The following is a 13,950-nucleotide window of genomic DNA, read 5'->3' as shown; positions in this document are numbered from 1 at the left end:
ATAGAAAGAGATAGAGAGAAAGAGAAAGAGAGAAGGTCGTTAAAATCGATAGTATAATTTTCTCTACCTATATCATTCGACTTTTAGTTCTCTCTATTTATTTAATACACCGTACTAAGAGAAAGTGACAATAAAACTAATTGACTAGCATCAAAGGAAGATAGAAATAAAAAAAAAAAAAAGAACAAAAAAAAATAGAGGGAAGAAAAGCTCGTATAACCCTTTTGCCGACGTACAACACTCGTTAAAGCTTGAAGTCGGCAAGCTTTCTGCTTGCAGCGTGACATGAGTTTCATTAATTAAGCTAAGAGAGTTTCGCGAGAACAGAGAAGGGGCAAATGTGAAGAACTAGAAGGACTACGCCACGTGCCGAAGGTAACACGAATGAGAAGACCTAAGAGGGTGAAAGTTATTAGAATTGTTGATGATTGTAGATGATATTTCTTAGGAACTTGCTTACCGAAATCTTTTAGCTTCGAGTATGATGATTTCGACAATAATTTCACCTACCAAGTATTGAACTATATTGAGAAAGGTTCGAGATTATTTTCAGAATTTATTTACTCTAAAAACTGATTAAATATGATTTGACATGAGAAGGTAGATAAGTGACACGTACCCGTAAAAAAGATAATAAAAAGATAATTAATTCATTTTTTGTTTTAAACTTAAATATAAACCGTGTTCAAAATAAAAACGATTTGATTTATAATTCAGAATTATCATTTTGTTCAATGTACTTACTGATACCAGTTGAGGAATATTAATATACGTGCTATTATCTCGATTAATAATTGTAGAAATGATTGATTTGTGAAATAAAGATTACGATACTTTTGATAAAAGAAATAAATGAGATTTGAGATAATATTATTGGTAATAACAAGGAAAAATTTCTACGAGTAGAGAAAATAATATCTATAAGAAAAGCTCATTAATGTTAGAACGAAAGTCTTAACGTTTGAGAGTTTGTCGCGTTTTCTTCTTCTTATAGTCAGTAATACCTTTCGATAAGTTGAAAGTTTACTTCAACCTTAGTTTAACTCTGGGAAAATGAGATGAATGGAACGGACGAGACGAGAACTAAGCATTTATTAGTTTTATTTGGAAGATGGAATATTTTAGTGCATTGAAGTTAAAAATAATTCGTCGAAATATCCTGTTAAAAGTTGAAAGTGCGCATAAAAAATTTGATAAAATAATCTCTCTCTCTCTTAACGTATTTATTTTAGGTTTTCACCAAAACTCCTGTCTGATTCTACGGGATTAAAATATGCTTTTACACATACACAAGAACGTAGGAAAAATATAGTGTATATATTTTGTTGTATTTTTAGTTTGGTTAATCGGCTTACGTTTTTTAACGTTTTCACATCTGCTACTATTTAGGAAATATTTATCTAAACGCGAAAACGTTATATTTCACAAGAATTTCGTTCGACCGTTCTCTGCTTTTGTATGAATTCTTATCCTGGTGTGTGGTTACTTTAGTACAAGTTATATTCTAGAAGAGGTCTTAGAGGTCTGCTCATATCTGGATTATATTTCCAACGATGGACCGTGGATGTTGAAGTAACTTGAGAAACGTGTAAACCACTTGAGAACATTCCCATCAACGGTTGCGGTCTACTTTATGGATTTTAAAAGCCACACAGAGAATAACTACGTGGTTCGTTCTACATCTCTTAAGGTTTTAACGTAACCATAATCGATCTTTAAAATCAGATAGGAGGAGAGAATTCTCTTTGACATTTTCGGCTTAAATCGACTGATATTCAGTCTAAGACAGGCAAACGAACTAAAGGTCAGAGACCAACGTAAGAAACCTTAATGCTTATTAATTACTGACGAACATTAATATCATATAAGAAAAATTTATTAACATTTTGAAAATCTAAAGGCATATATATACATATATACATGCTCAAACATATTCATCGATATATAAATTTATTAAGATGTAGTAATGAACACCGACATAAGTGCATATATAGAGTTACCTAATTTGATAGTTCGAAAATAATACTAATAAACCTACCACGCGTCAGATCAAATGATCCTATTTAAATATACTGGCAAAATTTCTTACAAGTTATAGTGCTGTTTTATAAGTCAAGAATATTCTTATTTAATATATTTTTGGTTATACATACACATCGTAATTCGAGTGATTTGATCCGCTGTGATAGATGAACATAAGTACACATGAAGCATCGGGTACGTTTACTGCTAAAGTGCATCGCAGTTATAGTGTTAATAACCGATAACATAATCAGTAACGAATATTATATCTGCATGGAAAAATTATTTACTTATTTATAATATTAAATAATAATACATTAAATAATAATATCATATAAACTCGTTATCGCGTTATTAATTATAAGTTTGTTAGATAAAACAACGTTAAAACGATTCACTTATTGTTAGACCGCTTACGCATGGTGAGAAGAACGAAAAAAATGAAAAGTATACTATAGTTCGAGTTTTATTTTGTGAAAAGAAACAAAAAAAAAAGAAAATAAAACAAGAAAAGAAAAGAAAGGAAAAAAGAGAAAGGGTAGGAAAATTGGAGCCGAAAATGAGAAATTCGTAGAGTTCGAGTCGACTGAAATGGCACGAAAAACACGCGACCCGGACGAGGGAGAACAATGCTCGTGAATTTCGAGTCCGCCAAGATGGCGGCCTAATTAGGAAGAACGCATCTTAAATATGGATGTCGAGCCGACGGAGAACGCGAGTGTAAGAAAGAATAGGAAAGCAACTGGGAATGGAAAAGTAAAAAAGGAAAAAGGACGGAAGAGGATAGGAAAGACTCGTATTTTTCTTTTTTCTTTTTCTTTTTCTTTTTTTTCTTATTCTTCTTGTCCCCTTCCATTTTTGTCTTCTTTCCTTCTTTTTTTTTCCCCCCTCTCTCTCTCTCTCTCCCTCTCATTTCTTTCTTTTTTTTTTATTTTCTTTTTTTCATTCTTACTTCGCGAAGGAACGCAAGAAAGAAACTCATCGGGCTGGTTTTAATATCGTCCCTTTTGCTCCCTTTCTTTTCTTGAGCGAGATCAAGTTGATTGTGAGAATCTCTGAGCTTTCAAGAACCGTGCAATGAACCGAGAGATCGTACGTACCAATTAGATTTTGCAAGGCTTACTTCGACGACTTTCATTGTTCTCTTTTTACATGGCTATGACTTGTATTTTAAAAAGATAAAATATAATTTTATAAATAAAACATATATTATTCCATTATAATGAATATGAAATTTAAAAGAAAAGAAAAAAACACGGAATATAGGTATCATTGTTGAGATAACATTCCGCGCAAAGCCGATTTGATCGGAAAAAAAATTCCATTCGGAATAGTTGTATTTCCTTCGAACCTTCACGCGAAATAAAATATCGAATAAACGAATAGCATAATCGTGGGTGGGTCGATCGATTTTCGATAAAGGCTCGATATTTAAATTTTTTTGCTATTCTTCGCGAGTGCACGGATAACAAGAATTCGAAATAATAAAAAATGAAAAAAGAAATGAGAACCTCTATTGGAAATCATCGAGGAATTCGCTTATGTTTGCTGCATCTTCTCGATGCATGACGATTGAACACCGGCAACTTTTCTATGGAATATTTTCCATCTCTTCTTGTCATCGAATCACTCCCTAATGTTTTTTCTTTTTTTTTTTTTTTTCCCCCTTCTAAGAAATCGATTTCGTATAATTTCACTGTACAAAATAAACTTTCTTTCTCGCCGACGACGTTTCTCGTGAAAGAAAATTAAATTGAGAAATTTTTTTCTTTTCGATCCTTCTCTCCTCTCTCTCTCTCTCTCTCTCTCTCTCCCTCTCTCTCTCTCTTCTCATTCTCTTCTTTTTCGTTTCTCTCTATTTGATGGAGAAACAAGCTTTAAACTATTTCGAAGTTCCAGTCGTCGTCTCAGTTGAAAAAACCTATAGAAATGAGTTTCGACAAAAGGGAAAAGAATTTGCAGTCGTTTTCTAGCTGGCAAGAGAAAAGTCAAACGAAAATGAAAACTAAAAAGGTTAGGTCTTTTTTAAGGATCGTAAAACGAGGAGAGTTGGAAAAACGAGGAAAGCAAATAGAGGAAAAGGAAGTTAAGTCAAGGAAGTCGTTGCGTTGAAAAGGACTGACGTGAGCGGGTGAGATGGAAAGATGGAAGATCGACCTAGCGACCAACTGACAATAAGAGAGAGAGAGAGAGAGGATGAGGAGAGGAAGGAAGGGTGGGAGGGGTTAGAGAAAGAGAGAAAAATAAAAATGAACTATCGAGAGAACGAGTCGAGTGAAATTCCCAGAGATGCCGTTTGCAAATGTCCCCGCCAAAATAAGCCACGGCTTATAGTTCCAGAGAGAATCCACTTTACCAGTTTCAGAGGCCTCGAATCTCGAGGAACAATGTACACTAGCCGTCGTTTCTCTCGACCCAAATAGATTTAGGTAGTGAACCGTCGTCGTTACGTTACGGCATACCTAGCGCTTTTCGAACCACATACAATTTTCTCTATCTACTCCACTGAAACGCAATTTTCTTTTGAGCTACCATTAAACTTGGTCGAAATTAAATGATCCTTTTTATTCTCGATCAGTGAACTAAGTTTCCCCGATTAAAGATTACGAAAATCAATATATCCTCCAATGAGTTTTCAAATGTTTCCTGAAATTCAATTGAAATCGTCATCGATTTTTCTTCAAATCGTTTTCCTTCTTTTATCCTTTCAGTTCTTATCTGTTTTGTTATTTTCTGGTTTCTACTTTGGCTGAATTTTTGATTATTTGACTAGCATACACGAGAAAAAAAATGTGTGTAATAAATGGAAGATCTTTTTTTTTTTTAAATTAAATAAATATTTATTTTATATATATGTCGCGCGGGGATAATATAAATTTTTTATATTTTAATGTATTATCTATATATATAATTTTTATATTTTCTTTATATTTGGGATTATATATATACAACTTTGAGGTTTAAGAATTTGGATGTTGTAAGTATAATCTCTCGTTAATGAAATATTTGCCGAATATTTTTATACTTCCATTTATCACTAGATTTTGGTGAATGCAACTATTTTTTTTATGTCACGATGTTCCAGCAATTGCTCGTAGAATTTTGTTTTGACATTTTTATAGAATACTGAGGTTCGATTTATTTTTACAACCCCAGGAGCTGTATATCATAACACCGTATCAATTTTATTACTACTCTGTAGAAAAGCACTCTGTTATGGGTTATATTTTATAATTTATAATTTTAGTTAGTTGAGTTACAATATATAAAATGTATTATTGTATCATATATATAATATATATATACAATAAGTTGAGTTATACAATTTTGTTTTAAAATTTAGTTTAATAATTATATAAATTATTATTTTCAAAAAAGAAAAAAGAATTCTTCTAAATCGATCATAATTTACGTGTGTCTATTGTGGTAATCGCAAAATGCCGTTGTATGTTGCTTGATGCTGATTGCTGCTGTTATCTGCTCTGCAGATCTAATGATTGTTGACTTAAGGTTTGATGATGTGCTTACTTGCTGTTCTGATAATGATGATAGATGTTCTAATGATGATGTGCTTCTTTTAAGGGTTTTTATATCGGGAAGATGATTGCCATCCCTTTTCTGAGTTTACTGTACAATAACAGGAAAGTCCACCCTCAGGTTGATGTTTTTCATAGATGTGATAGTGGAGATCTGTTTGTTTGCTAGTTTTATGGCTTCCAGGAATGTTGCTGTGATACCCCCTTTGCATCTGAAGGTACGATTTCTCGAGTTCCATACGGTCTCGATAAATATACCGTTCGATTTAATCTTTTCGTTACGTTTTTACGTAACATCTATATTTTGTAAATCCAATGAGACGAGTCGTACATTATCCAGTTTCGCATTGAAAATTTTCATGATCTTATATTGCACTTAAAGTATTATAAGTGTGCTTCACTGGAAAACTAATAATTTTGACTTATACTCTTTTGCCGGCCCACCAGAGATATATCATATTAATTACAGAAGTACTATCATTCGCAAACAAGAGAGTAAGTAGAGACAATACAAGGATGTTTAATTTCACGGTGCACGTTCGCAAGCTCATTGTTCCCATAACCAGCAGAAGTACCGAGTTGGGCTTTAGATACTAACGGTTTTGTTTACTATTCGAAGTACATGGTAATTATATAAAATATAGATGCAAAATATACAATAGTATGTCGAAGTAGGAAAATAACAATGGTAGCACAAAGACGTAGTTTGTCGGTAACATTGAAATAAGATGTCTAAAGAAAACGTAAAATGGATGAAAAAAGAGAGAGAGAGATAAGAGAGAATGATTCATAATAATAATATAGGAATGAAAAGAAAAACGAATGAAACGTAGATTGCAAAAAACAAAATTACAAAAATTTAAGAAAACAATAGAAGGAAGGTATGAAAGCTTTAAGATAATTAAATAAGAACGAGAAAAAACGTTAAACGAATTATAGTCAAAGTTACAGAAATAAAAGATCGTGATGAGAAATAATAATCAAAAAAATGAATCCTACGGAAAATTTATAAAACAAAAAAGAACAAATCAGAAAACTATTCATTATAGAAAGAAGAGATAAAAACTCGAGAATAAAAACGTATTTACAGTTCCGGATAAATGATGCATAAACGAAATGCAAGAAATTGAAATTATTCTTTACAAAAATGAATATAGACGAACGTTTTGTTTTTTATTTGTTATGTTTTAGAAAAAAAAACTAACTAAAAAAAAGACATAACTTTTTCTAGTAAACATTACCGATTGTGAAAAATGTAAATTGATAAAAAAAAAAATAGGCATGAGAAAAAAGAAAGGAAAACTGGTTAAAAAAGAAAAAAAGAAAAAACGATATCATTAGTTTGGTATTCGTGCGTAGATGATCTAAGCAAAAGAGTCACGATAAGGTGCGAGAGATCAGATGGGGAACTTTTTGCATGAGAGGAAAAATAGGAAGGTAAAATTTCATGCTCGTAGAATAAAAGAGAAAGAAAACAAAAGAGATATATATATATATATATATATATATATATTCTTTTCCTTTTTATAGATAGAAAAAGGTATTTGACAAAGAGATAGAGAGGGAAATAGTAGAAGAGAAACGAATCATATGCTCCGGGCGTGCATTAAAGATTCGAACAGATCGTTCTCTTTCCTTTCCTTTCCTTTCTTTTTTCTTTTTTTTTCTTTTCTTTTTTTATCTATATCTATTTCTCTAACTTTATCTTTCTTTTGGTTGTCGATTATATCACGGTTCCTTTCGCTTGTCACAGAAAGTCAGAGATTCGGGTAACAAGACATACACATTCGTATTCCTCGTGTCAACATGTAAATATGTTCAAGACAAAGTCTCGACCTCGTGGCCGATCGATCGAATAACTGTTTCTCTTTCTCTCTCTCTCTCTCTCTATCTCTCTCTCTCTCTCTCTCTCTCTCTCTCTCTCGTAGTGCATATATATGCAAACTCATGGCTGTCGCACGGCATGCAACGGATCTCTCGATGCAGATCGACCATGTTCCCGGATAAATACGTCGTGCGGTTGAGATCGCTCTGGTATACGTCAGCAGCATCCTATCCATCCTACCAGAAACGGACCACTGGCTTCTCCCTTCTATCTCTGTCTCTGTCTGTCTATCTGTCTGTCTCTCTCTCTCTCTCTCACTCTATATATATATAAATATCTTTCTCTCATCGATAATACTCGATTCTAAACTACGTCATATAGGTCGTTGTCTTCGCCGCGGCATATCGCAAAGGTCGACTGTTTCCATGAACTTTAACTTTTTTTTACTGGTGTTCGTTATTCCTATCGTTTTACGAGAACATTTTCTAAAAATATTTCCAATGAAAGTTTTTTTTCTTTTCGTTTCATTGGATAAATTTATATGTATATATAAGTATTTTTGAACGATACCTAAATTATTATACAATACGTTGATATTCCGATAGATTCCAACGATTAATATATTTTTTTGTATATCTATTATATGTTTTTGTTTTATAATTAGATGTATCATTTTGAATTTATGTCTTTTATTTATAATGTTAAAAATGATAATTCATTTATCTGAAAACTATCGTATTAGATATGCATTAACATATCTTCAAAGCCATTTGAGATAATACATCAAAGGTTAGTGATCACTTTGTAGTAGTCCGATAGTGCATACATAACACATATATCCGCAAGTAGATATATATGTACGTATGTATATAGTATGTGTATATATGATATCTGTATCACTGAACTCGCCATTATAGGTTTACCTATGTTCGGAATATCGCAATAGACGACGTTATCTTTGAACATTACCGTTTTTTCCTTCATATTTAAGACTTTCTGATATTTTTCGCCATTTTCTGCGAACCGTTTATCGATTTTTCTTTTCTCGAGAAATCATGTTTTTATTTGATGAAAAGTATACGTTAAATTTACTTGGAAGAAGCATCAATTAGTTTCGAATTTCATTTCGCCTTTTAAGAAAATCGTTGTCTCGTTCATGTTTCGAGTGGTGTCATATCGAATCCACAAAAGATCGATCGTAGACAATATTCGACACAAAAGAAAGCGTTAGAGGCTATTTTCTTCAGTTATGGTCACGAATCCTATGGCGTATAAAGTGCTGAGTTTTGCGTTTGACGCGTTCAGGTGTTATACATTCTCGAGAGCCAATTGAAAAGCTTTCAAACCGCGCAAACAAGCTGCGAAACGCCTTTGAAGTAACTCGATCGAGACTTTCCGCGTGAACAGCGCGAAGGGAGTTTCTCTATCGGTTTTCAAATACCACCGGGAACTCCTTCGAACAAGAGGCATATCGATTTTCCGATAAACTTTGGCTACGCCTTTAGCTCTTTAAACTTCGATAAAGTGACGAGATCTTATCGCTTTATCGTTAAGATTATGTATATCTGCATATAAATATTATTTATTTTTTTTTTTTTTTTTACCACCAAACGCGAAAAAGTCGAGTATATATAGTAGAGAAATTGCTTCAGTCTCGATGGAAAGAGCTCTTTATAAAATGCTGGATGAAAACAACTCATTACCCTCTTGGAAGTTTCTCGTGTTTATATTGAACTCTCTAAAGTCTACAAATTAAATGTTGCATTTCCTTTGTAAAGTAGAAATGAAAGGAAGTGGAATACTGTCGTTACTTTCTATATTACAATAACTATCAATTTTTGTAATATTTTTGTTTAATCATTTATTTGTTTATTTGTTCAATTATCATAAATATTAATCATAAATTTGTCTATTAATATTTGGTCATATTTTTAATTAGAACTTAAGTACATTTGGATAAAATTTTATAATTAATTGTAAACGATTAATTTTACTAAACATTGTTTAAAATTGTAATTCTTTCTACCCATGAGTCTCTCGTTAGAAAATCTGCTTACGTTATAACGTAAACAATGCAAAGGTAAACACCTTAAAGTAAACAAGCAACGATAACTGACACTTTGAGATTTTGTGAACTCGTCTATCCCATAGAAAGTTCGTGTAAGAAGGTATATATGCTTTACAACTGTTGCGTATTTCTATATTTGAAGTGTGTATGCGTGTGCAAGTGTCATGTGCAAATGAAATTTTATGAGAAGCTCTCACACCTTGTTTGATGTGTCTTCACTCTTTGTTTGAACTTTATTACGTGAAATTTTTTCATAGTTGGACCACAAAGACATGAATAGGAATAAGAATTATTTTTAATAATAAAATACAATCAAAGCGTTTTATATATATATTATATTATAAAAGAAAATGATTTTCTTCAAAGTAACGAAAACAAAATTTAATCAGAAACGTTTAAAACGCCGTTAAAAATGGTGGAAGCAAAGTTGTGCACCTACTACATATAATTATATATTTTTCTTTGTTTTAATATTATTAATAATTATTAAGCAAACTTTAAAATAATTGACTCTGGCTACCCTTTGTTTATAATATTCTCAACAAAAATAAAAGAAATAGCAGTACATTAATTAATTTTTTTTACAGCTAGCCGACTATCTTTTCATTTGAAGTACCACCGGCAACGCCCTTTATTTTCTCACCTAATCACGAAGCCGTCATACTTTGTACTACCCTCATAGTCGATAGCCGTCTACGCTTGTACTCGTGAGACGAGACTTATTTTACCCAAGGGGATGAAAGATTTTCACAAAGTGTATCTACGTGACAACGTGGATTTTCAAAACAGGCATCACCCTACAGTGGATTTGTCCTTCAAATCCCTACAAGCTGATTTCTCCTGTGGTTTTCAGTTTCAAAGTATTTACTATGCCTCTCTACAGTCTGTCGAGATTCGATATTATTTTTAATATCACACATTTGAAATACATTTGATTTTTTTTGTTATTGATTTAAGAAACGTAAAAGGGGTATGTAAATGTTTCGATAAATTAAAATAATTTCAAGTGAAAAAATCACGCGATACAAACTCTCTCTCCTATTTATTATTATTAACAATTTGCAATTATCAGATATACATTTTGAATATTGTCTTTACTTTAGAAATTTATCACGATAATACATTTCCATATTAAATTCGTTTTAATAATGTTTTCGGGAAATCTTAAAAACTATTACTTTTTGCAATGGTAGTAGGAAATAAATAGAATGTTTATCAGATTCTCGATAGTAAAGATAAAAGTAGGACAGTACTATGAAAAGGGAAAAAGTAGTGGTGGCAGTTGTTTTAGTTCTGCCCTATCGCACCACTCGAAATTATCGTTACGAGCGTTCGTTTCGCGAAGAGATGACGTCGTTACCATTCGTCTTCGATCGTAAAAGTTATCGAACCTAGTCGCCATAGAAGCATGGCTCTGTGTTACCAAAGGGAACCAACTTCGATGATCGATACTAGCAGAGAATGGAAGAATGAGATAGAAGTTGATAGGATATTCGGCAGAAGGCCTGTTCAGAAATAAAAGCACAGGATACTCTCCCGGAAATTACGGTCTCCCTGTCAAGCATTTCCGGTTTAACGATTTAGTATATAAATCCTTTCAAACAGAAAGGACTTTGAATTCGTCTGTCTCGATTTAATTCCAATAATGATGAACTTTAGACAATTCTAACAAATTTTTTTAATTGATAATAATATTGTTCACTTGTATTTGATAATTGATTATACATTGATATAAGAATACATTTTTCATTGCCTAATAAAAAGGCATTTTTTTTGTTGTTTTTTTTTTTTTTTTTTTAGATAAAATTTTTCGAATCTTTTATCCTATCTGCATCGAATTTCTAGAAGAAGATAAATAGAAAGAGAGAGAGAAAAAAAAAAGGTAAAAATATCGTTGGAAGAAACATTAAGTGAAATTTATCGGAAGGAACAGTGGCGCAGCGGATGTATAAGTTGTTTCTAACATTCGAAGTTTGTTGACCGTGAAAGAAAATATAGACGGAAGAAGTAATCGCTTTCGAGTTTAGCGTTATTACTCCCACGCGGTAAAATCTTTTTACTTTTTTAAGTATCCTTCGAAACTAAAAGAAGTAATGATTGTTGCCGAAGTAAAATGAAAACTTTAATTCCCTTTTTTTCTTCTACATTTCTAGAATCTTTTTATTTGTTGAATTATCGAAACGTCGTAGTATTGGGTTTTTAAAATGAACATGTTTTTCCAACGTTGAACTCCATTGAAAATGGCGGCAGTTTCTCTGTTGTATTTATCTATATATACAAGCAGCCACAAGTTTTATACTCTCTCTCTCTCTCTCTCTTTATCTTTATCTTCTTTTTTCTTTTTATCAGTGACCAATAAACGTAAAACTCGTATCCTCTCATCCTCATAAAATATCACGCACGGATGTGTTTTATTGTATAGTCATCTCTTTGATATCTCGTCATAAATGATTTACAATCGATATATATATATATATATAATATTTGTAATCCATTAACGATCCCAAAAGAACTTTTGTGAGCGTGTAAATGCATCAAAATGAAATTCATTGATAGAGTTGTTAATTTTATATTATTTTAGTTTATTTCATTCTTTTTATTGTTTTTTTCTTAAGCCCCGTTTGTACCGACATTTTCACGAAATAATTTTTACAACTGAATGAAGTTCTAAAACTTTCTTTCTCTCAATTTGAATCAAAATCAAAATTAATAGAGTTTGAAATGAGTTTAATGTTAGAGTTTGATCATATTCGAGTTTGCAAAGAATGATCGTCACTTGACTTTTGACTGATTTTCATGCCTCAATGACATTGAGAAATTCTTTTATAAATCAGTTTACGTACGAGCAAGTCTGATATTATAGTACTCGATCGTGAATTTGACTGGAAATCGAGTTGGCTATGCATGCGATACGTATGCAAGAATGAATCCGAATTGAAGCCTGAAACTGCGCTTTCCGGAGATATCAAAAAGCTATTCGAGTATCAACAAATAAATACGACCCTCCATTTAAGAACATCTAAGGAGGCTATAGATCATTTTAAAAAATGTGTTTGCACAATAAAATATTAATTCCTTTGTACCATTTAATTTCTACGAAAATAAAGTTGGTATCTTTATTAAAATTCTGAAAAGAAAAAAACAGCTTATATTATTTTAATCCTCCGAATACTTTGCATTAATACAGTATTAACAATGATTTTTAATGAATACATTTTTGTATTTACAGCTCGTGGGCGGAGAGTTCGACATGGAGTTGAACTTCGTGATACAAGATGCGCAGAACATCAGGCACATGTTAGAACTTCTGGATCACTGCCCACCTAATCTCCAGGTATATTATACTTTTCATCGTTTAATTTGAACCTTACGTAAACTCGATCAAATCCCATCGCTCACTAATACATCAAAGTTTTAAATGGCTTTTGCGACGTATTACAACTATCGTTTCCAGTCATTTATTATGCACGGCCATTGGGAATTCCCTATGTTCTTGTTATCCTAAAAAGTTTAATACACGAATATCTGAGAAACTTAACGAAATATCAGGAAAATGATTAATGATCTAATTGATTAGTAACATTCGAAATTATTCAAGTTTAATTATATTTAAAATTTACCGTTTTAATATGAGTTCGTTAAATCGTTCGTTTGCAAATATTATAACTTCGGTATTTCATTTTATCGATAAAAATGCGTGTTTTTTTTTCTCTTTCTCTCTGTATTTATTAAAAAAGTAAAAACAAAGGAGATTTTTTTTCTCCGAGAAAATGTTCATGTCAATTTATTGAAGAACGAAACAAAGGAAGTAAATGATGGAAATGCAAAAAAAGTATCGATTATACTTAATCGAGTTGTATCTACCTCTTGTTTTCCTTTCTTCGTCTAATTATTTCCGTGAGGGAAGAAAACAATTTTCCATAAATACCATGAAAGTTCAGTGATATCCAGACGATATTAGTTTAATTTTTTATCGTATAGAAAGAGCTTGATCGGAAAAAAAAAGGGGCGAAAAAGATCAAATCGTTTTTCGCTCGTACGTAGCGATGCTATGAAAAATTTCAATAACGGTTCTTTAATCATAACTTTTAAAGCGTAAAAAGCTTTGTACGATTATTTCTCCCGCCTACATATGAAATTCGTCGGTCCTTTTGAATCCTCTGGAAAAAAATGTATTATCTATATGTCTCTTATTTTTCACTCACCGTTTTATGCGTTCTTTAGTCATTATTCTTTTATACTTTTGTATTTTTTTTTTTTTTATTATTATTATTTCGAAATATTTCAAAATGTTTGATGTTTCCTATTATTTTTTAATTATCGTTAAAATTCGAAATAAAATAACTGAAGATAATTTTTCTCCGCTTAAACAGTATACTTGTAACATTAAAAATTTCCATCTCTTCATGACAAGTATACTCGTCACACAGTTATCAACGTTTTACGTTTTGTTGGCTTGGAAAAATTGGAGTTCAGCCAACACCTTCTTCGAAGGATTC

General features: G+C 31.8%; 1 protein-coding gene across 17 annotated transcripts in view; it reads left to right on the top strand.

The window, feature by feature from the left end:
• LOC106784764 (neurobeachin) overlaps positions 1-13,950 on the top strand; it is a 193,670-nt gene that overhangs the window by 52,686 nt on the left and 127,034 nt on the right. For all 17 annotated transcript variants that reach the window (XM_014744632.1, XM_014744714.1, XM_014744705.1 and 14 more), the window contains exon 2: positions 12,681-12,785. In XM_014744632.1, coding sequence (XP_014600118.1) covers positions 12,681-12,785 — 105 coding nt within the window. The remainder of the gene's footprint in view (positions 1-12,680; positions 12,786-13,950) is intronic.

Source organism: Polistes canadensis, unplaced genomic scaffold (assembly GCF_001313835.1).
Source record: "Polistes canadensis isolate GaletaPanama2010 unplaced genomic scaffold, ASM131383v1 scaffold_2, whole genome shotgun sequence".
NCBI lineage: Eukaryota > Metazoa > Arthropoda > Insecta > Hymenoptera > Vespidae > Polistes > Polistes canadensis.
Note: the sequence above shows the minus strand (reverse complement) of the source record. Positions and strands in the feature narration are given on the sequence as shown.